Source organism: Nesoenas mayeri (assembly GCF_963082525.1).
Source record: "Nesoenas mayeri genome assembly, chromosome: 3".
Taxonomy (NCBI): Eukaryota; Metazoa; Chordata; class Aves; order Columbiformes; family Columbidae; genus Nesoenas; species Nesoenas mayeri.
Genome location: NC_137544.1, coordinates 56238802 through 56261767, shown reverse-complemented (window position 1 = coordinate 56261767; position 22966 = coordinate 56238802). Strand labels below are relative to the sequence as shown.

The window sequence follows — 22966 nt, the reverse complement described above, 5'->3', positions numbered from 1 at the left end:
GGAACCTCACCAGTCCCTACCCACTTTTTGAAGCTCTGTGGAAAACAGCACATTTCAATTTGACAGCATTTAAAAATGCAGAAGGCAATATTTAACTTTCACTGCACAGTGTGTTGAATAAAGAAAGTGCTGTTTAAGACTAAGTACTCAGAAAAAAACAGGCCTTAAGATAAAGACATATCTGCAAAAAATAAATGTAATGTTAACATCATATACATTACAGTAAAGAGGAAAATACTGTTCTCTGCTCTGAAGCTATGGGGATCAAGTGCTCCTACATTTATATACTTAGCAGGGAGAGGAGAAGAAGCAATGGATCTGGGAGGGCATTATGCAGTTCCGTATTTTGCATTTGAACTATCACTAAAAAGATTTTTAAAATATCTTTTTTGCTTTGTAACACTAGTATTAATAGCTGAAGGTGTAAGCCTCATGATTTGGTGCTGGCTAATACAGCATTGTTTCGTCCCAGGTCACTCAAGGGTGCCCAACATAATTTTCTGTTCTCTTTTGCTTGTACACACACAGAGCAGGAGAAAAATGTCTGGGAAAAGAGGCTGACGGCTCTAGTTACCCATTGACATAAAAAACCCTTTGGTAGCAAACCTTCATTTTACAGTCTCTTGAGACATGCTCTGTACTATTCTAGGGCAGATTTTGGAAGAGAAAAAGATCTCATTCAACAATAAATGATTAAATGAGTACTGTGAGCAGTGAATGAGCACATGAAAGTCATTGGATCAAGAACAAAAAGCTTGGGGCTCTGAATTTCTGGAGCAAGTAAAGAATTTTAGTAGAATGCAATAGTACATTCTTGCATGGTTTTTTTTATTGATAGCATAATGCAAGTTATTTTGTTTCAGTCAGCTGTAGAAAATTTACCTGAACTGTGGGAACTCTCGGTGAAGAATGGCAGTATTTAATTACCTTTTTAAAGCCCTCGTGAAATTTCCTTCATAAGCATGTACTGTGCATATACAACAGCCTTTCTCTAAAGGTTATCCTGGTGGCTGGATCCCTTTTTTCCCGCTGTTTACTGCTCCCCCCAAATTACTAAACCTCAGCCTGTTTAATTATCAGGCTTTAACAGGCAGCGCGGGCAGCGCACGGCCGGGATGAGGCGGGGGAGGGCGCCATCTAGCGGCGCGGCCGCGGCTCGCTGGCCCCTGTGCGTTCTGCCTGCGGGCAGGTCTTGCTCTCACCTTTTTGGTTTGTTTTCTTTTCGTCAGTTATGTCGTCGGAATATTTGTTCAAGCTCACAGATAGTCACAGGAAACGGAACACGTGGCGTTGGTTTTCTCCACGACCGTTCAGTTTGATATTTTATTTATTCACTTTTATTTTTGTAGAAATGGGTATAGTTAGGGTGTGACTTTCTGCTCTGGGTTTTTGTGTTAGTGTTTGTAAGAAACAATTATTTTGCTAATATAATAGGCACAGGCAGGATCTCTCAGCAAAGCCATTTTTTTAATAACGATATTGCAACACCGGGTGTTCTACCTAAAGGTAGGCACACTTAACAGGGCAAAAAGCCCCTGCTTATATCCCCCCAAATCCTGGCAGCAATTTCCGTCCCCTGCTCCCCATTGGCTGGGTACTTCAGGATTCACAGACTGCCCGACGCCTGCCTCAGTTTACATATTTCATTAATCTAATTTGAACAATACCCTTCCTCTTATCAATCTATTTAAAATATGGGTTCCTGGCTCTTTGGCTACCCTTCCCCCTAGATTAACTTGTAAATACAGGTATCAGTTTGCATTCCGGGATTAGTTAGAAGAGACTTTATTTTACATTAAGGATTCATAGTCTAATGTCTCTCAGCCCTTCCTCCCCACCGGAGTCACGCACCAGCTCCTTAGTTTTGTAAAAACAATATTCCTTTGTTAAACGTTCCTTACATGTTAGTGTGTGCTTTGTGTATGTGTGTGGCTTTTTTGTTCGTTTCTTTTTTTTTTTTTTTTAATTTAAATATTCTTATTCAAGCTCTGAAGAAGGATAAACTAATTCTGCCCCTACTTTCAGGAAAATACTGTTTTTTAAATACATGGTTTGAACACTAAGAATTAGCCTACAGTGGCATCTGTCTGCAATATATCATGACTTTATTGCATAGCCTTCCCATTTAAATCCTTGGGAAAACCCGAACTACAGACAATGAAAGTCAAATTAGTTGTGATATTGTTGGCATGTACAGAAAGTACCTTGAGAAGGAGAAACCCGCTAAGAGCTTGAACCCTGACTAAAAAAAAAGTGATCAGATGTTTCATGTCCCTTTCAGGCGGAGAAGAACTCATGAACTAAAGTAATTTTGTTCCTGTCTTTGCAACGATATAACCTTGACCCTTTCTTTGGCAAAAATAGTTCGTCTGTAGTTATAGTACTTTATGAGTTCTGCAGGCAAATAATAATTCTCCAAAGTGCTCCTGTCCTGTATGTTAATGAGGCTAAATGAGGATCCTCTTTATTGCCCATGGCCTTTCTGAAGCATCTTCCAACTAGCTCCTCTCCTTTTCTACACTCCAGTGGACTGTGGAAAATGAAGCCTTGATATCATGTGCTGGAATAAGTGCAATAGGGAAGACTGTTAAAATTCTTAACTACAAAATCATAGACCTTTGTCAATACCCTTAACTATGGGTACACTGTGCCCTTGTAAAAATTACCTTGATGTGAAAGATAAGTTGGCTTGCCAATAGATCAAGCAAGAAGGCTACCTTGGGATACAAATGAGTAATAATCTAAAGGTAATTGTTTCCTTTCAAGTGGAATAAATCAGTCCTAACTGTCTGCCATAATAATGCAAATTTCCTGAGAGGTGTCAGCAGTTTCCAGGGGCATATTCCCATTATTTGAATTTGTGCTTCCCATCTCTTAGGTGAAAGTATCCATTCCTACATCTAGTCATATAGTTGGTGAAATTTTATTTTGACTGACATTGGTTTAAATCTGACTGATGTAGTTACTCCAGAATGTAGTTACTCCAGCTTATGCTCTTGCAAACCAGAAAACAACTCAGATCTGTGTTTCAGGATGGTCTAGGGTTCTGGTTGTGATAGCACTTACCTTGGTTCTCTGTATTGATACAATATGGGAATCAAAACCTGTGATTCTTCTCTGATTCACTGCAGTTCCAAACTGTCCCTGCAGAAAGTCATGCAGATATAACGAAGGTTGGAGCAAAATTATATATACAGGTTGCCATTCTGTAGGTTGCTCTGAAACTCATGAAGTCTTCTCTATAAATCAGCAATTATGAATACCCTGTCTCACTTAGACCAATATGTCTCGCTGTACCCCTTTCTCATAATTGCTTCGAAATATTAAGAGCTGAAGCCTCCTTCAACCTCATTTGTTCTTCCACATAAATACAATGCTGTATGATTTTCTTACAGAATCTATGTTTGTACCTTGTGTGGGTATATTGCCTTTTTTTGTCTGGAAACAGTGAAGTGTGTTTGGACTGCAAAATCATTCATTACACTTTCACTCTATGTATACAGCTTTTTTTTTTTTTCTGTTGGAAAGGTGCATGCAGCAATTAAGCATTTAACAGGTATACCTGTGCAGTATATGCCAAAGCAAAGACATATATCTCGAACTCTGGCTTGAGATTCTGAAGGTAGCAAAGAGTGCCACTCCAAGCTGTCTTTGAAGATTGCGGTAAAAGGTTTATGATCTGTATCTACTAGCATGGGTGACTCATAATAAATGTACTCCAAAGGTGTAGTGCCATGTCCAGCACTGATTGCTCCGACAAATGAGTACTCCTCTTCGCTGGAGTCATTTGTAATCATATAACAGCTTGACTTTCTGTCTGGAAAAGCGTAGTTTTGTCAGATTGGTTTATGCCACTACATCTCTCACAGCCTTTTCAGGGACTATGACAGCTGTTGGTTTCATATTTACTCCCACATTTTTCTCTACTTTAAACAAATGTTGTTTGTCCTTTACTCTGAATGTTCTAGATACTGTTGAGGCTTTAAAAAAAAAAAAAAAAGAAGAAGAAAAGCAACCAAAACAATAATGTGTATTATGAACATATGTATTATTTTCTTTTTTGCAAACAGATTTAACAGCCTTTTTTTCCTTACTTGCTCTAAGAGTGTCACTTTCAGCTATTCTATCTCAGAGGTTACGCTAATTTTGCTGGGCCCCTCCAAAATTGTTTTTTTTAACTGTGAGAACTCCTGTGCTATTTTCTCGACTTACTGAGTAGTTGTGACCAAATACTGCTGCCTGAAGTATGTGTGGCAGATGGACTAACTTCAGTAGTTTTTGATAGTATCTTGCAAAGCAGTAGGAACTTCAGGAGCTGGTGCATCATGGATTACAGTTTGACTCCTGTAAGAGGAAAGATTAAATGGACTACAACCTCTTCAGCCTGAAGAAGAGGTGACTCAGGAAAAAGTAAAAACCTGAATGCAGAGAGAAAATGAATAGAGACGGATCACAGCAGCAGCATGGAATTGTGTGGTAGGACAGTAAAAAAATAAATTAAAAATAGGAAAACCAAACCGAAGGAAATTTTACACAATACAGGAGTAAACTCTGGAACTCATTGCCACATGATGTTGGTATCACAAATGTAAATGAGTTCAAAAAGCAATTAGACACAGCAATGAAAGACATACTCAGAGGGCGACAACTGTCAATAGCCTGAATTTTTTAAGTCAGAGGAGAATGCACCTCGGAGCTGTGAGAAGGGGGTGCTAGCATAACCTTAAATTGCATGGAAAATGGGCATTTTTGGAACATGTTTTGTGTGACTGGGCCTGTAGGTAGGCAGAGCCTTACTATTTGTGTGGTGTCATTCGTAAGAATAGGAACCGCTTCAGACTTCACTGTTCCTGGTGCGGGCAGTGGGAGGGTAGTCCTGCTGGCTGGAAGTGGCTCAGGCACACACATGCACAGCAGTGCAGTGCTTTACATTCTTCAGGTAATCGATGGAAATTAATTCAAACCGTTCACTCTGAAACTCCATTTGCTATTTGAATGTTTTCAGTTCCTTACATCTTAGATAAACTCTGCACGCACTCACAACTTCTGCAGAATGCTGAAACTTCAGTTCTTACTAAACTGATGCATCTTCAGCCCTTCAGTTCTCACCTTAGCTCTCACACTTTTTTGTATCTTCTTTGATGTAACACCTCCTGTTTCCTCAGAGGGACTGTGCAGTCTCACGCCACCTTACCTTTACAGCTTTGTGTTTTGTCTTCTGAGTTATTTCTGGACAATGAATGAACCTAGAGATGTAAAGGGCAATGCTTAGCCATTGGGGTAAAATTTTTAGTTCCAGTACCTGTTGCTGTTGGTTGGATTTTCCAAATGCTGTGATTCAGGGTTTCCTCATGAGTAGGCATAACAAATGACTGTGATTCAGATAATGAGTTTGTAACTGAATTAGTGTTTCTTCTGGCAGTAATAGTACTGAAAACCATGCCTGATATCCTGACTTCTTTCAATTAGCAGAACAATGACTCCACATAGATGGAAACCCTGTGCTGTTAATTTGAAAGACAACTGTAAGACTTCACTCTTGTATAGTTTAAAAAAGTGTCTTATCTCTGTTGGTCTCTAGTGTAATTGTGATCTATAGTGCTATTAAGAATGTTAAAGCGATATCAGGTTTCAGCATATAGTGAAGTGACAATCCAGTTTGTGTAATCCTATTTATTTTTAAATACTTGAGTTCTGCATATTTGAATTTGTTTGCAGGGTGCCTTAGGTAACCATTGTATCACAGTGTGTGGTTTTGCTGGTGACTGATAAGATTAACACAAACTTCAGTCACGCTCTTCTAAATGAGAGGATCTTTCTGTTTTGATGTCAAGGCATGTTTTTAGTTAGTTAAGGCAATGCAAAATAGGTAAATCTGAGCATACTCATTCATGATATTGATTGCTAGGATTAATATGTTAAATTAGGAGATGACTAGAAAATAAGAGAATTCATTATTTAAAAAAAAATAATAATGAGCTGACTAGAAAATAAGGGAATTGATTATTTTAAAGAATAATATATATTTTAATGTCTACTATTTAAATTAAGGTTCCCTAGTTATCTGAAATCTGACTTTTAAGTGAAAGCTTTCTATGTGCTAAGTATGCCAAAAGAATACAGGAAGAATCTGACTATGAATGTTTCCCTACCCTTCCCAAGACCCTTCATTTGTGATAAAGAGGTATGACTGATACCAGGGATAGGACAAGTTCAGTGACAGCTTTGAAAAATTGTTATCTAAGCAAGCAGAAGAAGGCATTTCTCAATAACTACCTGCAAAATGCGTGTTCATTTTGCCGACCCTGACTGGCAACAAACAGGTGGTGCATATCGACATGTTTAGGTGCAGATGATCGAGAAAAGAACTGGAAATCAGAGAAAGGCCATGCTCTGTTGGTGAAAGACAAAGGTCCTGTAACCTCAGTGAAGCTGTTCCACAATACACCAGCTGAGCATCATCCTAGTTTGAACACTGTCTTTTCCATTGGGTTATTTTAATTCTCTGCTGTTGATAACCTCTTCTGACATTCCTGTCTTCTTTGCAAAATATTTCTCAGCTGTGTTTCTTTTTGTTCAAATTCCTGAGGTTTTTGTGTATCACATCACTGCTTAAAGCTTTGCTTGACCTCAGAGGCTCCTTTGCAACCAAGAAGAGCACTAGCCAGCATTGTATATCCCATACCACACAAAGTTGCACTGAACACTGCAACTCAGTCAGTCCCTGCAGATCGAGCTTGCAATGTTTATTTTAGAAAATGGGGAAAACTGCCATAGATTCTTCTAATGGAAAAATGAGGGTCTTCCACTTATGTCAGAGTGGGACCCACCCACTGAGGAAAGTTGTCCATATGTTTTACAGACTTCATCTTCATCTGTTCTTCTTAATATCTTCTCTCAAATTTTCTGTTTCAACTACCAGTGACTTTTTAGCTGATTTTTTTTTTTTTTTTTTCAAAAGGGGCAGATTGTCATAAAACGTAGGCTTATGTTGTCCTTTTGCAAAGTGTGGGTTGATTCTGAAAATATCCAACACTATTACTGTGTAGCTACTGTCAGTTTTACAAACATGACCTTCTCTCTCTGAATAAGATGGACTTTTTTATTGCTGAGGAAAACCGATGTTTGGTTTTGAATGGAAAATCTATGCTGATTATTCTTTAAAATATATGTTCTCTGGTATAATGATTGCAATTGGACTGTACCTACACAGCAGCTATTGTATAGCTTCACTGAACACATATTTTTTGACCCAGATGAAAAATACCTATTTGACTGAAAGTATTTATGACATAAATACCTCAGAATTAAAAGCAAGCAAGCAAACAAACAAACAAACAAAACCCCACAAGAGTAAAACATACACATAGAAAACACCCAGAATTATGAAAATGTGTATATCAAGCCTGAATTTCAAGGGGTACAAGTATTGCAGCCATATAACTTACTTTCTGCAATGTAATAACACTGTAATTAATTACTCCATAATTGCCTGTTCCTATCATCTAACTATGCTATGAATGCTACTGGACAAATGTAATTGAAATGTCAGACTTTATATGAGTTTGTGATATAATATGTAACAGAAATCATTAAATGAATGATTGATACAATAAAAAAGTTAATCAGAAAGAAATATGTATCAACCAAAAGGGATATATATTAATCTCCTTGTGTTTGCATGACTCCATATGCCCTCTCCCTCCTCCACCTCCCCCCCTAAAAAAAAGACTGGAGAAATGTTTTGAAGGTAATTTCTTCACCTAGAGTGACTTCTGATCATGTTATTTTGTGATGTACATGTCTCAAAGACAAGCATGATGGTAAACGTGGTTGATGACTTACTTTGACAAATAGAAGATTTGTGGTTAAAATTCACAGAAGTAACCCAAAGAATGTTGCTCTTATGTGTCACATCTCTGAATGCATCCAGTTTGGAGTAACAATTTACATGTAAAGTCAATGTGCTCTTCTATGTAATTTCAGAATTTCAATGTAGACGTCACCAAGAAATTGTGCTCAAATCAAGCTGCCAGTGTTTCGGAATTACAAGTTAGTTGTCAGAATGATTTGGTGCATCGTGAGAATAAGAAGGACATGACTGGGAAAGCTACATTAGTGGAAACCAATGTGATTAAAGGTCAGTTAAGCTTTATGGTTTGAGTTATTAATATAACAAAGCTTAACCCTAACCCTGAAAAATAATTTACATACAGGATTATCTTCCGTGATTTCACTTGAAATCTGTGGCTTAGTCAAAAGAGATGGAAAGTGAATATTTCTGTTCTTCCTCCATAAATGCCATAAGGCAAATTCATCGAAGCTCTCAACAGCAGCATGGTATTAAACTCTGTTTGACACTGCAGCATGAATATTCAGTAGTTTTTAGGAACAGACATGTGGAAAAGATGTGCTTTCCTTTTGCTTTAGAATGATGCTTACACATCATGTGTTACAAAAAACATTGCTTCCAACAGGTATTAAAGACAAGCAAGCAATTTGCATTAAATATATGAAGAGGTCTTCAACTCACATTTTTGTATTTTGAAGAAAAAAGATATTAATCAAATTACTTGACTGACAATTTTTTAAATGTCATCATTTGCTTGGATTTTGCAAGCATTTTTGATAGGTGGTTAGTTTTTCTACTTACCTTTCAAGTTTTTCTTTTTTTCAGAAAGGAATCATACTGAAGTTGAGATACTAAATTATAAAAGGGCAAATCCAAAAGGCTTTGCAGTTAATTTAAAAAATTAAATTTATTTCATTAATCTGTCAGTCACAGGTTATATCTGAAATATGAACATATCACATTAATTACAACACTGCAACATTTGGAAGGCAAAAGCACAAATACTCATCCTAACTGCATTTGTTAACTGATTATTGTTATGAATACGAGAACTAGCCATGGAGTTTCTCTTTCTTGTCTTGTCATTTAGTGTGTGAGACTCCTGAAAAGAATTGCCTATTGGAAACTACGTGCATTGAAACTTCCAAATGTAACATAAACCAATTTTATAGTGAAGAATTGCTGTGACCTGTTGAATATTCACTAGTCCTTATGGCTGTGGAAGTCAATTATTTGAGGACTGGTTTTTGAAAGGCGTTTTGGTATCTGTTTGTTTTGGAAGATAATCCCAAATTTGTTATTTTGTGGCTTTGAAAAATCTCCCTGCAGGCTCCATTTTGTCACTGCTTAATGATTTGATTAGATTTTATAGGGATAAATGTTGAAGCTCCCATATTGGCAGCTACAAAAGACAGTGTTGTCTGTTTAAACCTCAGAAAAAATTGAATACAAAGATGTGTTAATGTTGTACTCTTCTGTGCCAAGGGAACTACCTGCAAATTACTGGGGTTTGACTTTGAAAACAGCTGTCCATGCTACAGGGGTGAGCTGGATCATTCGTACATATTTGTCTCTTGTGGGGCAAGGCAGCTACGGGAAGCTGGAGGGGGACGCACCTGAAGAAAACATGCCCAAAGCATCCTCACTGAAGTAAGCCAGGCTTAAAGTTTGTGCTGAGGACTGTCTTATTCACAAGCACAGGACTCAGTGCTCATGTAGATGTTACTTGATGAGTTCAGACTCCCCCACAGGCTAAAGTCACATAACGGTTTTACAGTCAAGATTTTTCAAAGATTTTTCTGAACACAGCACATCAGTTTGTTCAGTGAAGAGTCATACAGTCCCTTCCTGTGCCTCTTACAGGAACTATGCAGTAGATTCTGAACTGAGATCCCTTGGCTGAGAAAATATGTTGGGAGCTACCATTACTAAGGCTTCAGCTCAATAACAGGACTGGAATGTGGCCAAGTCTTTCCATTCTTTGTATTGGAATAATTTTCCTATTGTGAGAGTATTTATTATTGCTTGTGTTTCTTTTGTCACTGGGTATCACTGAGTCTGTCTCATTCTTCATCATATCTTCCCATCAGGTATTTATAACCAGAGATGAGATGCTCCCTGAGCCTTCTCTTCACCAGGTTGAACAGTCCCCCTCAGTTATGCTCAGCCTCCCCTCCTGTTTTATCTGCTGCAGTCCCTTAATCATCTTCATGGCCCTTTGCTTGACCCACTCTAGAATGTCCATGTTCCTTTTCTATTGGGGAGCCCAGATCTCAACCCATCACTATAGATGCGCTCTCATCAGTGCTGACAAGAGAGCTAAAGATCTCTGTTGGTTACTGCCTTGCCTAATGTAGCCCAGGAGGCTGTTGCATTTCTGTGCCACAAGAACACATTGCTGTCTCATGGTCAGCTTGTTTACCAGGATCTCACATTTTCCTCTGCAAAGCTGCTTTCCAGCCAGTCAGTCCCAGCCTGTACTGGTGCATGGAGGTTGCATTTTCCTTTACTGAACTTCATGTGTTAGGGTTGCTGAAGGCTTGCTTGCCTCTTGTCCTGCAAAGATCCATAGCACTAACTCTTCCCAGCTGGTCCAGTTCTTAGCCATGTTTCTGATTTCAAAGCTCATCAGTTGTATGCTTCCTGCCTTATTCCTCATGAAAGCCGCAATTAATTAATTTTTACTTCATCCTGTATGCTGTATTAGTTTAGACTACTCACAGAAGATCAGATAGAGAACAGTCTCTGTTACTGAGGGTTTTCAAATAAACTCTTAGTACCTCTGTTTAGTACATAAATAGAAAATCAAGTGGTGGTATATTTTGCAAGACTAAGAAATTGCTACTTCTTTCATTTCTTTGGAGTATTTACCTATATAAACTTTATCTACATTTGAGTATAGTATGAATTTGAGCTAGGCAGATTTAACCTAGACCAAAGAGCAGGGATGGATTGTAGGCTGACACACCCAAACCAAAGCTGAAGGTTTTTCTGAAAGACGTGTGCTAGTATAGTCCAAGATTATTTGGCTTAATTCAAAGATAACTGCAGAATTATACAGGATATTGGATTAGATGATATAGCAGTTCTTCCTGGCCAGCCAAGGGATCCCCATGAGTCTGCTGTTGCGTGCAGCAGGCTTGCCTGTTCCAGCGAGTGTACTCTGCTCTACTAATTCACAAGATAATGGATTAGAAAATATGTCAAGACTAATAACACAGACACACTCCTGTGGGTTTTGAGTGGGAGGAAATGCACCATTCACTGACTAATCTTTAAACTTCTACTGGTGAATGTTAAGTCACCCTCCAAAGCACCAACCTGTTTCAAATTCTTAATAAGGATGTTGAATCTGTGCTCTCAAAACAGAAACAGTTACAGAGACAATTACCATTTCTGACTAAGGCCAGATAGTTTCGAAAAGAAAAGAAACATGGTTTTTCTTTTAGTTTTAAGGTCTCTATTATTGTTCCTTGTAGAGTTCTTGTTAATAAAGATAGGATTTATTATCTTTGTTTCTATGAAATTGAACCATTTTCCTCTGCTGCAATTAAACCTGAATTGTCCACTAAAGATATTATTTTCTTATATTTGATTGAGTTTGAATGCATTAGAAATAGTAGCCATATCTGCAGAATAATAACCCTCGTCAGAAATCTGCTGTATCAGTTTTCTTTAACCTTGAAATTTATTCTAAGTGGCATTTCTAAAACATTACCTAATCTTCTCGCTCATTGCTTAGGTTTCTGGAATTGTTGCAGTCTGCAATAAAAAAGTGTTTATGTTTATTTTTTTTATTGATGTCAAGACATTTTAGGGAAGATATTTATATATTCTGACTTCAGGCACTTGATTTAGGAGGCCAGTAGGCTGGAGAAAGAAAAAAAGGAGGGGGCCTCTAATTGCAGTTTAGGGTGCACATACAACATCTACTAAATTTGACAATGAATATGGTTTAGGAAATTTCTGCCCTTGTGCTGTACCTTGCTGTCCCATCACTTAGGGCAATACATTTGGTTACTGTGCTTTAAGCAAAATATTAAAATAAATTAAACATAATATCCCCAAAAAAGAAAAGCACAGAATTTGGAATTATTTTGAAAAAGTTCTTTCTTTGGTGAAATCATAGGGTTTTCCCACTAGAATTCAGAATTAGGTACACAGGCATAAACATTATGATTTGGGAATCCTTTACTGTACACATGTATCATAGTATCACAGTATCACAGTATGTTAGGGATTGGAAGGGACCTCAAAAGATCATCTAGTCCAATCCCCCTACTGGAGCAGGGATGCCTAGGTGAGGTCACACAGGAACATGTCCAGGCGGGTGTTGAATGTCTCCAGAGAAGGAGACTTCACAATCCCCCTGGGCAGCCTGTTCCAGTGCTCTGTCACCCTTATCGAGAAGAAGTTTTTTCTCAAATTTAAGTGGAGATCACTGAGTGTTAGAATTCAGTAAAACCTGCAGGATTGACTAGAAGAGACAAAGAAGAAAATTGACAAAATTCATAAAAGGACACTGAAAGATGTCAGCAGAAGTCTCTTTCAAGAAATGTAAGATTTTTGAAGAAATTAAATATTATGTTAAACTTAAATGCATGAAGATGAATGGGAGCTGGAGCACCTCCCATGTGAGGACAGGCTGAGAGAGTAGGGGTTTAGTGTTAGGGAAGTTGCTTCTCCCTAGATTTCCCGCAGCAGAGGCTCAGGTGTGGGTTCCAGAAATTCTGCTAAAATAAATAACTTTTTCTCAAGGTACAGTGTAGAGCAGCTTGAGATATTTGCCTCCTGAAGAGGCACCCTCAGCAGACAAAAACTTGGACAATTACACCACCACAATCCACGCCCTCATCCTCCGTGTGTCACTCTGGGCCAACTGCAAAATTCAAGTCTGGGCCTCCCTGTTCTTCATTGGGTCTCTTAATTTTTGTCAGACAGGCTGTCAATCAAAGTTCTGAGCTTCAGTTGATATTTTACACCTACAGCTGGAGAAAGTATGTTCTTGGCAATAGCCAAAACATTCTTCTGTTAGACACTATTCTGTTCCTTTACTTATCTCCAGGGATGCAGCTCCCCTTATCTTCTAGCTTGAGGACTCTGAGGCCTTTTTTACATAACGAAGCAGAAAGTTCAAAGGTTCACAGCCTGCAGAAGTTATGCTAAGCAAATTTACTTATCCTAATCAAATTGTATATAAGTAGTTTCTAACTGAGTGCTATAAGAAGCAGTATACCAATTAGTTTAACAAGCTAAGGCAGTCTATTCCCTAACACTAGAGAGAGAAGGGTCCAGGGAGACCTTATAGCAGCCTTCCAGTACCTAAAGAGGACCTAAAGATGTGGAGGGACTCTTTATCAGGGAGTGTAGTGATAGGATGAGGGGTAATGGTTTTAAACTGAAAGAGGATAGATTTAGGTTAGATATTAGGAGGAAGTTCTTTACAAAGAGGGTGATGAGGCACTGGAACAGGCTGCTCAGAGAAGTTGTGGATGCCCCATCCCTGGAAGTGTTCAAGGCCAGGCTGGATGGGGTTTTGAACAACCTGGTCTAGTGGAAGGTGTACCTGCCCATGGCAGGGGGATTGGAACTAGATGATCTCTAATGTCTGTTCCAACCCAAACCATTCTATGATTTTCCACATAATGGCTTAGTAGATTCTGGGCAGAAATAAGCATTAAACAAACACTATCTGAAAACCTACAGAGCATATGAAATATTTTGATTGTGGCACTTAATAGTTTTTAAAGATATGGTACATCATCATGCAAAGGAATGGTTGATAGGTACCATCTCAAGGAAGAGTCCATCAGTTTTATGGGCTCTGATTCTGCTGTCACTCAACAGTTTTCAGTAGAACTCCCTAAGGTATTAGCTCTCATTAGCACTGAAAAGCATTGGAACCAGGCTCACAGCATACAAAATACTACTGTTCATAAAACTACATTGGCTTATGCATATGCCTTCAGTTCTGTACATTTTCACTTAAGTGCTGTTCAGAAATAAGGATGTGGTTCTACCATGTTTAGTTCACAATATTATTGCACATAATAACTCACAAATACTGTTTTCAAGTTAGGCATGGATATAAACACTGTTATTAATGTGGCTGAATGTTAATTTATGCAACATAAATCCTGAACTGAGATATTTACCACAGCTATAGAACTGTTATGGTCATGGCCAGAGGCATGTAGGTGTGTAGTCTTTTATTTACATGAGTTGGGGTTTCTAGCACTAGTTGTATTCAGGCAATGGTCCTGATGGGATGGGTTAATCCTTTTGCCTGCCTTTTGAAGGAGGGTGGAATGAAGAGTTATGACAACTGTTTGTGCCCTTGAAATTTGTGAAAAATCAACAAATACATTCCAAGGGAAAAAAAGTCCTACCCACTTGAGGATGCAAGTGAGATAAACGGAATTTTTTAGTCTGCAGAGCACTACGTAATAGACAAACGTAATTACACAAATTGTTCCAGGAAGAGCAGAATTAATGAAATTTGGTTAAATAAGTTTCCAGGTCTGTGGTGCCCTACTGCTTCGCTTCCCCTTACGGCACTCCTATCAAAGGAAAAAAAGCAGGTCTGGAGCTATGTGTGTGTTGAGTAGCCAACCAATATGTACATGCTGATTTATCCTCCTGCCTGCTGCCAAATGGAGTGTATAACAGCTGTGTTCTGCATGCTTTTCTTTCAATAGAGGAACTAATTCAACTCTCCCTTTTGTAACCACATTGAGACTTCTGCCCCCTCTTCAAATATGACTGAAATTGGCAAAAAAAAAAAACAACCCTTATGAAGTTTTGAAGAGATTGACATATGGATGGATAGACAGCATGATGACATGAGTCTCATTTTCTTAGCAGGCTGAGATGGCATATCTGATTTGGTAATTCAGTGTTCAGGCTAATAGACATTTTTTCAATCAGGGAAGCAAATTGCATCGATTTCACCATTCAGAATCCCTTTGGGATTGTTCAGCTTGTCCCATTCATTGCTTAATGCTTTATTAAAGTGTAAATATATACATTTCAGAAGACATACTACACAGGTTTGGGACTGGGGACAGCTGTGATTTAGTCTGGCCTGATGATATTAATTTCCTTTCTCCTTGAGCTGTCTCACTTAGAAGCATTTCATTTTGTTTGTGTGTGTTTGGAAAAGAAGAAAGTCTAGCTATGCCATCCGTTAGCAATCTGTACTTTAGATCCACATTAGCAAGTCTAAGTGCACAAACAATATTTCCCTTGCTGAATCACAAGGATTAGGTTATTCTTTCAGTGCCTATTTTATTCATTAGTTTACTTTTCCTGATATCAAACACAGCCAACTTGCAAATGAACTACAAACCTGGAAATGCATATTAACAAGATAGTGGCCACATGTGTGAGTGAGATCTTCATTAAATTTCTCATCATAGGTCTGAGGTTTTGATTTCTGTTATTTGTTTGTATTTTATTTTTTCCCCTTTTGATGCCTAGATCTGGAAATACTTCACTAATTTACTCATTCCTAAAAAGTGCCAAGAGGACTTGTAGGTAAATTGATCTATGATAAACTCTCTGCTGGTGTGGCCAGGCAGCTGCTTGAGTAACTTAATGGTTATTTCTGGCCTGAAAAGTCTATAAAGGAGGGGAGCACAACTTCAGAAAGAAATGAGTCCTACAAATTTTTCAGGGAGAGACACCTCAGACATGGAAAGTCTCACAAGGAACACAAGTGAGGTTTGGAGACCACCAAGAAAATATACAGCTATTTTCTCTGTGAAGGGGCACATGGTAGCCACAAGAGGGAGGATACTTTTTTGAGCAGCTCAGTCCCATAAAGAAGGACCTATTTGACAAGTGTGGCCTTGTTGGGAGGTCAGATAAGCTGTGAGGCCTTGTGCATATTTGCAGGTTGTTTCAGGTTATATAGTAGCAAATTAACCAAACAGTAACAGCTGTACCAAAAGCAATATTTCACACTGTTTTGCTATTTCAGGTGAAACTGTTTACTTCAGAAACACAGTATCCTCTCAGCTCCATTTACTTTGATACTTCCTGATTAACCTTGTGGGTGAGCTGCAAATGGTGGGGGAGTTTCTGTCCTACAGCTGCCTAGGTGTTCCCCACCACAACCTGGGTCAGGTGGTGTGGTGGCTCTGGAGATATGAAGCACTCAGTGACTGACTCTTGTAGGTCCTGTTCTATGTGACCAGTAGTCCCATGTGTCTTGTGGAGCTACCTCTAGCCTCAAGAGAGCAGTAGGACCACACAGACAGGAGAGGAGACCCTGGGGTCTGTAGCTTGTGGTGTGAAGCTGCAAGGTGAAGTTGTTCTCTGCCTAAATTTGGAGTAGAGCCCATCCTGACTCTAGAGCTGCAAAGAAGCCTCCCATGAGGGTCTCTGCTCTAGTGGGAAAAGGCTACTGCTTTTTGGAAGGTTTGTCCTCAGCATTGCCAAGGTTGGTCTAGGGTGACATGAAGAAATGTACTTCAAAACTTTTCAGTTTAACTTCAAACCACTTTCACAACTACATCTCTGCTATATTGACTTCTGAATAAGAAGTAGCTGGGGGTTATGGCTCTAGGAAATCCCAAAATAACAATGCAGTTTCCTAGCTGCAGAAACTCATCTTTTCAGGCAATGAAACACAAGATCATGGGAGCAAATCTACAAAAGAAATTGTAGGTGCTGCACAGACCAGGTGGGCTGCTCTGCTCCTGATATGGTCACACAATTTTAACTGCCTACTTTTACACTGTCAGCAATCATGTGAACCATTTTGTTAAACCTTAGAGTTATCTGTGGACAACTAATAGGGAATGGACAACAGATTATCTATTTTGACCACAGACTTGGAGTTACAAGTATTATGCAAAGACTGAAAGAGGAATTCTTAAGAGTGAAGATTCACTCAAAAACTACTCAGTGGGGTTTCATTCTTGATCTGACACATATTGTTCAGGACCTTGAGCAAGTCATTTAAGACCTCAGAAAAAATTAGGAGAAAAATTAGGAGAACTTTGCTTCTTTGTATTTTGCTTTTGTGGTTGTCTGTATGAATTGCACATTTTTGGGGACAAGGGCAGAGTCTTCAATTTCCTTACAGTTAATTTTGCCAATTACTCAGATCTAACAAATAAGGCACTTGGAAACTGTGAGGCAGAAAAGGAAGAGGAAGAACACAACTACGACTACGCGGATGAAAACACAATTGAAAACTTAAGACAAATATTTCAAGCCACCACAGTCAGAAATAAGCATGCATCCTCCGAAGGAAGAAGGTGAGTGTGACCTGTGATCATTTACAAATGCAAACAAGTGTGGGCAGAGTGATTTTTCAGACTGTCCGGTGACCTTTACTCCTTAAAATGAGGGAGTTTTTCCCTGGAGAAACTGTTGCTCCAAATGTTCTGTGAGTAACATGGGAAGGGCACCTCTGAGCTGATGCCTGAGACCCCCTGTCATTCTTGGTGATGTCACCTTTGTCAAAGTGGCACCTATGATTGTTCTGGTGACAGAAGTGCACATGCAAGACCAGGTTTGCAGGTGAAAGCAAAGCCTGAATTAGAACGACAGTTATCCTAACAAAAACACACAGAAACCCAGAGAAAGGCTTTGTCTTGGAAAGTTTGTCTAATTTTTCTGATTTGTGCCAGTTTGCTGTAACAAATCATTGTACTCTAAATGCAGTCCTTTCCTTCTTTTTAGATGTGGATGCCTTGTTGTGCCTTATTAAGGTTTGTCTCTTAAAAAGCTTTCAGGAATTATCTGTGTTTTCACTAAATCTTTGAGGTTTTGCTCTGGCAGTCTGCAGAGACTTAAAGTGTTAGTGAAGTTGGCCTTTGCTTCTAAAAGCTTCAAGCATCATTTCCAGCTAAACACAGTTTAGAGGGTTTTTTTTTCTAGGTCTGAATGAAACTATGTAGTCCTAGTTTCTTTTCACTCATGGGTGAGCCTTCTATGGACTTCACTTGATTTGGCTGAGTTGATTCTCTTGTTAAGAGAAACCCCTGATATCCCATCAAAACTTGAAATATTGTGTTTCAGAGATTTTAAAAAATGGTTTTATTATGAATTGATATTTTATTTCAAAATGTAATATGTATTTTTTTGAAAATGGTATGCAATGTTTCTATTCTATTTGAGTTAAGCAGCATACTGAACGTGAAATAAGTTCTTATTTTTTTCTGAAGTACTCAAACTCCTTACAAACATGACATTCAGGGCAGTGTGCAGTATCCATGTGGCTATCTCTTGCCCTGCTCACAGTCACAGAAACTCCAAAGTTACAGGAAAGACTGAAAAATGAAACAAAATAGGGTATCTCACATAATGCATTACTTGCACAGTCCACATACTGCTGAGGATGGAGACTTGTTCTATCTCTTAAAGAAGTCAAGAAAGAGAGAATGAAACCCTCTTTTGACTAAAGGCATTAAGGGAAAAGCACAGTTTCAAGAAGCAATGTCAGCTCAGAGGATCACTCTCTAATTATACTACTTGCTGTTATGGCACCAGCTTCTTTACATTTTTATCCACCTACCATTTAAACTCCCTGTCAATAGAGGCAAGGATTCACTTTGTTGTTTGCCTTCTTTGAGGGCACTAGTAAAATATAAAAGAAAGGATCTTTGCCGCTTCCAAGGATATCACTGTGTGTCTTGGATTATGAAGCAATCCCATAAATTATCATCCTCTGTAGATGACAGAAGTATCCACCTTCTGAAATCATTAGCCGGCCAAGGAGCACATAGCTCCTTCTGCCTGCTGATCTCCCCCCAGCTATCAGAAATACTCCATTATGGCTTTTATCTAACACTTAAAATTTCTATCAGGCTTCAGTGCTTGCACTTTTGAGCATTTTGACAAATAAAGATTTGATGTGGACATATAAAATTAACCTTTAAAGTGGGGAAAAGCCCTATAAAGCCTCTAGTCAGGTAAAAGGACTGATGAAGCTTTTGAGTAGGTATGTTACACATCTAGTTGAAGGGGCTATTAAAATAACAAAATTAGCCATTCTGGGCTTACTTACAAGCAAATAATGCACAAAATGTGTTGTCTCTTGTATTGGTGCCAAATGCCTAGCATTCGATCATGTTAGTTCTACTTCAAGAACTCATCATCAGTCAACCATTTCCCACCCATTGTCCCTTCTGCAAATAACCGTTATGATACTTATTAATATCAGGTTTTAATTATTTGATATAGAGGATCTATCAAAATTAAATCTATTGATCCAAATTACTTCAAAATAGAGTCATTAGGGGAAAAAAAAGTTTTAATGAAATACAGAATCAAACCTCAACAGTCAGGTATATTTTGAGAAAATCAGTATTTATTATTTGCAGTGTTTCACCAATGCCCCCAGAAAATCTTTACACAGTCAGGGCCAAAGCATGCCAGGGTGATACTAGAAAGAACCAGTCCTCACTCTAAGCAGGAGAGAGAAAGAAAGAACAGAGATTTGCCTCAGGTCATTGCTATGTTAATTTTGATATAATAAACGTGGCCAAAGGGTCAATGGTGTTAACATGACCTCATCACTCCAGAACAATAAGCAATTAAACAAGGGACTTGACTACAGATGCCTGAGCTTGCTATAGCAACAACCACCATTAACATATCTTAACCTTTCATTAAAGATTCGAGAGAAAGCAGAAAGAAACCCTGAAACCATTTCAAATGTGTGGCTTTCATTCTAACAACACAAGCTTCTTTCCCTTTACTGCCATGAGCAGGTTTTGGAGAGGGTTGTTTTGTTTTTGTTTTTTAAAAAGAAAGCCCTCAGTCTGACAGTCTTTTAGAAGTTGTCAATACCATTTTTTCTCGGGTCTGAGAAAAAGGAGGACAGAGAAAGTTCATTGCAATGAACTGGAGCAGCTCTGGTGCTGTTATAATGTCCCATCCCATGTCCCTGCAAACAAAAATGAGACGAAGGCAGGCAGCAGCAGCAACAACAACAAAAACCCAACAACAAAACCAGAGAAGGCAGCTTCTGTCTCCAGTGCTGACAACTGCTTGTAACCTCATGGGTGGATAAGGGCAGAAACAACATGGTCCAGCCACCTGGAGAGCTGAAAACATCTACTGGTGTCAAGCTGTTTCAGGACATTGCTTTCTGGACTTGAACTTCGCACAAGTGCTGGAAAAGGAATGGCCTCAGCTGACTAAGCCTGGGAGCTTATTAAGTAGGAGCCAAAAAAAAAGAAAAGTAAAAAAGAGAGAGAAATGCAACAGGGAATGGAAAAATGACACAGCTGTGTTTTCCTCTTGTCATGAATTCAAAAGTTGACACAGTTTTGTTTGAACAAAGTACTTCTATTTTTTATTTGTGTTGACTTTAAAAAAAAAAGTAATTGTATGAAACAGACTGAGGTGGAATTTTTATTTTTTTTTTACCTCATGTTGAGATGTAGGTTCCTACATAACAGAAGACTACAGACAGTTCATTTACAATGAAAAACAACCTTTCTGACCCCACAGCCGTTTCATTAATCCTTTGGTAATGTTTTTCCACAACATTTACCTGGAGTTTTCGTACCAATGACACTTTAAATTAGCTGTTTCTTCTGCAGCTTCCTTTACCTCTGGTGAAAGGCTGAGTTAAACTTTGCAGGCTCAGGGATACTGAAGTGAGGAACTCAAATCCATTACTAGAGTAATATGTTCCCAGCACTTTTGGAAGTCCCTCTCCTTTTAAGTAGTTTCCAATGCAGATGTGGGGGCATCACCTGCTTTGCTAAGTTTCATTGTTAGTTAATTTTTCTGTTGCCTGGTATTTTCCCTAACATGCAAACTGAAGCTTTTTTCCAGGATGCAATCAAAGCTGATTACAGAAGGAAGGAAGAGTCCAGAGGAAGCAAATAGTCTACTGCTCTGAGAGCTGCAATTCAGTTCTTAGCTTTGACACAGTCAAGACTTCCAGCAGCCTGTCCCAAAGCAGCTGTAGTTTCAGAGACCCTAAGGGCAGTGGGGACTAAGAGAATAACATGATTATTTAGATGTTCTTCCTCCATGCATGGGTTTTGCCATTGCCACAGAGGACAGATTCAAACATGCATTTTTGTAGCATGGCAGACCTGGGAATAGAATGCACTGGTGAAATTTTAGCACCCTGGCATATTAGCATTAAGTGTTAATTAAATTATTAATTAACTTCCCTCCAGGCCTGCACCTGTGGTCCCCCAGGTATGACCTGTTGGAAGACTCTGCAAGAGGAGATATCTCTTTTCCCATGTTTGCCAGACCAGCAACATAACACAGGCATCATGGATGTAATCACAATGGAGAAACACTGGGAAAACTTTTGCTGGAGCCACATCTTACACTGACTAAATGAGCACTTTTGCCCTGTATAGGTCAAACATTTCCATAAACTATATAAGCAATACTAGTAAAAGAAAAATTTACTGGTATGAGTTCCACACATTTAGGCAAAGTTGCTGGCATAGCTGTGTCAGAGTCATATATTAGCTTTATTTTTGCTGTAGTCTTGGAATTACTGGTGTAATTTCACTGACAAACCATTTTATGGCACAGATGAGCCCTAACTCGCAGACATTAATTTGACTCAAGAACTCGTTCACCTACACTCTCTGTGTAATTTTTAAATCTAAAAGTTAAGGTTTCCTATTTTACCCTGTCATTTTTTTTCATTTGTTTTCAGAGACATCTGAAGCAAAATAATTGTGAAATTAACTGAAAACAAACAGGAAACGGTGTCCTTCACACATGAAGATTGTCCGCAACTGTAAGAAAAAGCAGCTCATGAAAGTGTCCTTCTTGTCTCATGAAGAGCATATGAGGCTGTAATTTAACTATGATAATCCCCTGAGAGGCTAAACTGCTTACTTGTCCTAAATAAGAAGTCAAACCAGCTAATGTATCATGACCCTTTGAAGACATAAAGTTCTTCTGTACGTATTTATTAATGAATTCAGATAATTATACCAAGTCCAATCCTTCATTCTTATTGTACCTGAAAATCCAGTTGATTTTATGAACCACTATAGGGCATATACAAAAGGAACATCCTTTACCGAAACAGCTGCATGGCTGTTTCCTTTGGTTTTGGGAAAAGGGAAGGGTAGAAAGAGTAATGAAGCATCGTCTGAGGTGAACATCCATTTCTTAAGCCAGTTTCATATGCTTCAGGTTAAGGCTCAAAATTAGAAACAGCCAGATTCTGACCATCTGTCAGACAATGAGCAATGCTTTATCACACAAGTAGTACTGTTGTACAGCAAGTAATTCACCCTGGAAAACACCGCCACTCCTCCCAGAGGGAAGTGCTACTCAGAACAACTGTGGGTGCCCAAATTAGATACCATTGTCATCTCCATAGCTCCTTCCACAGCTTAAATTATCTGGATTCACACAAGAATTGCATATTTTGCTATTGTGTTCAGTAATTTGCTGGAAACACAGCCAGGAAGGAAGGACAGAATTTGGAGATGAAAGAGCAGTGTTTGTGCCAGCCCTCCCAACTGAGAAACAGGCACATGCTACCCTCTTTAAGAGGTCTGAAAAAGCAGTGCTAAAGAGCTTCACTTGCACCTTGTGGTACCTTGTATTCCCACACAAGCATCCGGGAGATGAGGCAGCCCCAGGTGCCTCCAGGCTTCATGTGTGAATAGCTAGCACTGCCCCACTGGAGAGAGGGAATGGAAGGAGCAGCAAAATCTCTGCTCCTTTTTAAAACAACACAAGTGTTTGCTTTGAAGAATTTCCTTTTACTTTGTAGTTCTGAGAGTGAAAAATAAGACCCAAATAGCTATGTGGCATCTGAAAGCATACAAGAGCTCCTTGGCCCAGGAGGGACCTCCCTTTGTGCCCTGTCCCTGCCCTGTGTGTGCCGAGCAGTGGCAAAGAGAGCCCCTGCTTACAGAGATGGGCATCTCAGTGGGTTTCTCAGCGAGCATGTAATTGGTGCTGATATTAGAGCTGTTGTATTCCTGTCTGGGATCGCTGTGTGCAATCACATGAGCTGCACAGGTAGAGTTTAACATCTTTGGGTGGCACTGGATCTAATCCTCATATTCTGGCAGAGTGAGTCTGATATCCATCGTTTATGGCATGCAAGAATAAGTGGGCAGCACTTTCATAGCAAGTGCTGTGTATCTAGAA

General features: G+C 39.0%; 1 protein-coding gene across 1 annotated transcript in view; it reads left to right on the top strand.

The window, feature by feature from the left end:
* Window positions 1–21122, top strand: part of THEMIS (thymocyte selection associated) — a gene marked incomplete at its 5' end in the record, with an annotated part of 79319 nt that extends 58197 nt beyond the window's left edge. Inside the window, 3 exons of the mRNA XM_080342560.1 lie at window positions 7987–8140; window positions 16965–17118; window positions 21007–21122. Coding sequence (XP_080198686.1) covers window positions 7987–8140; window positions 16965–17118; window positions 21007–21034 — 336 coding nt within the window. The 3' untranslated portion in view covers window positions 21035–21122. The remainder of the gene's footprint in view (window positions 1–7986; window positions 8141–16964; window positions 17119–21006) is intronic.
* Window positions 21123–22966: the final 1844 nt, after the last annotated feature.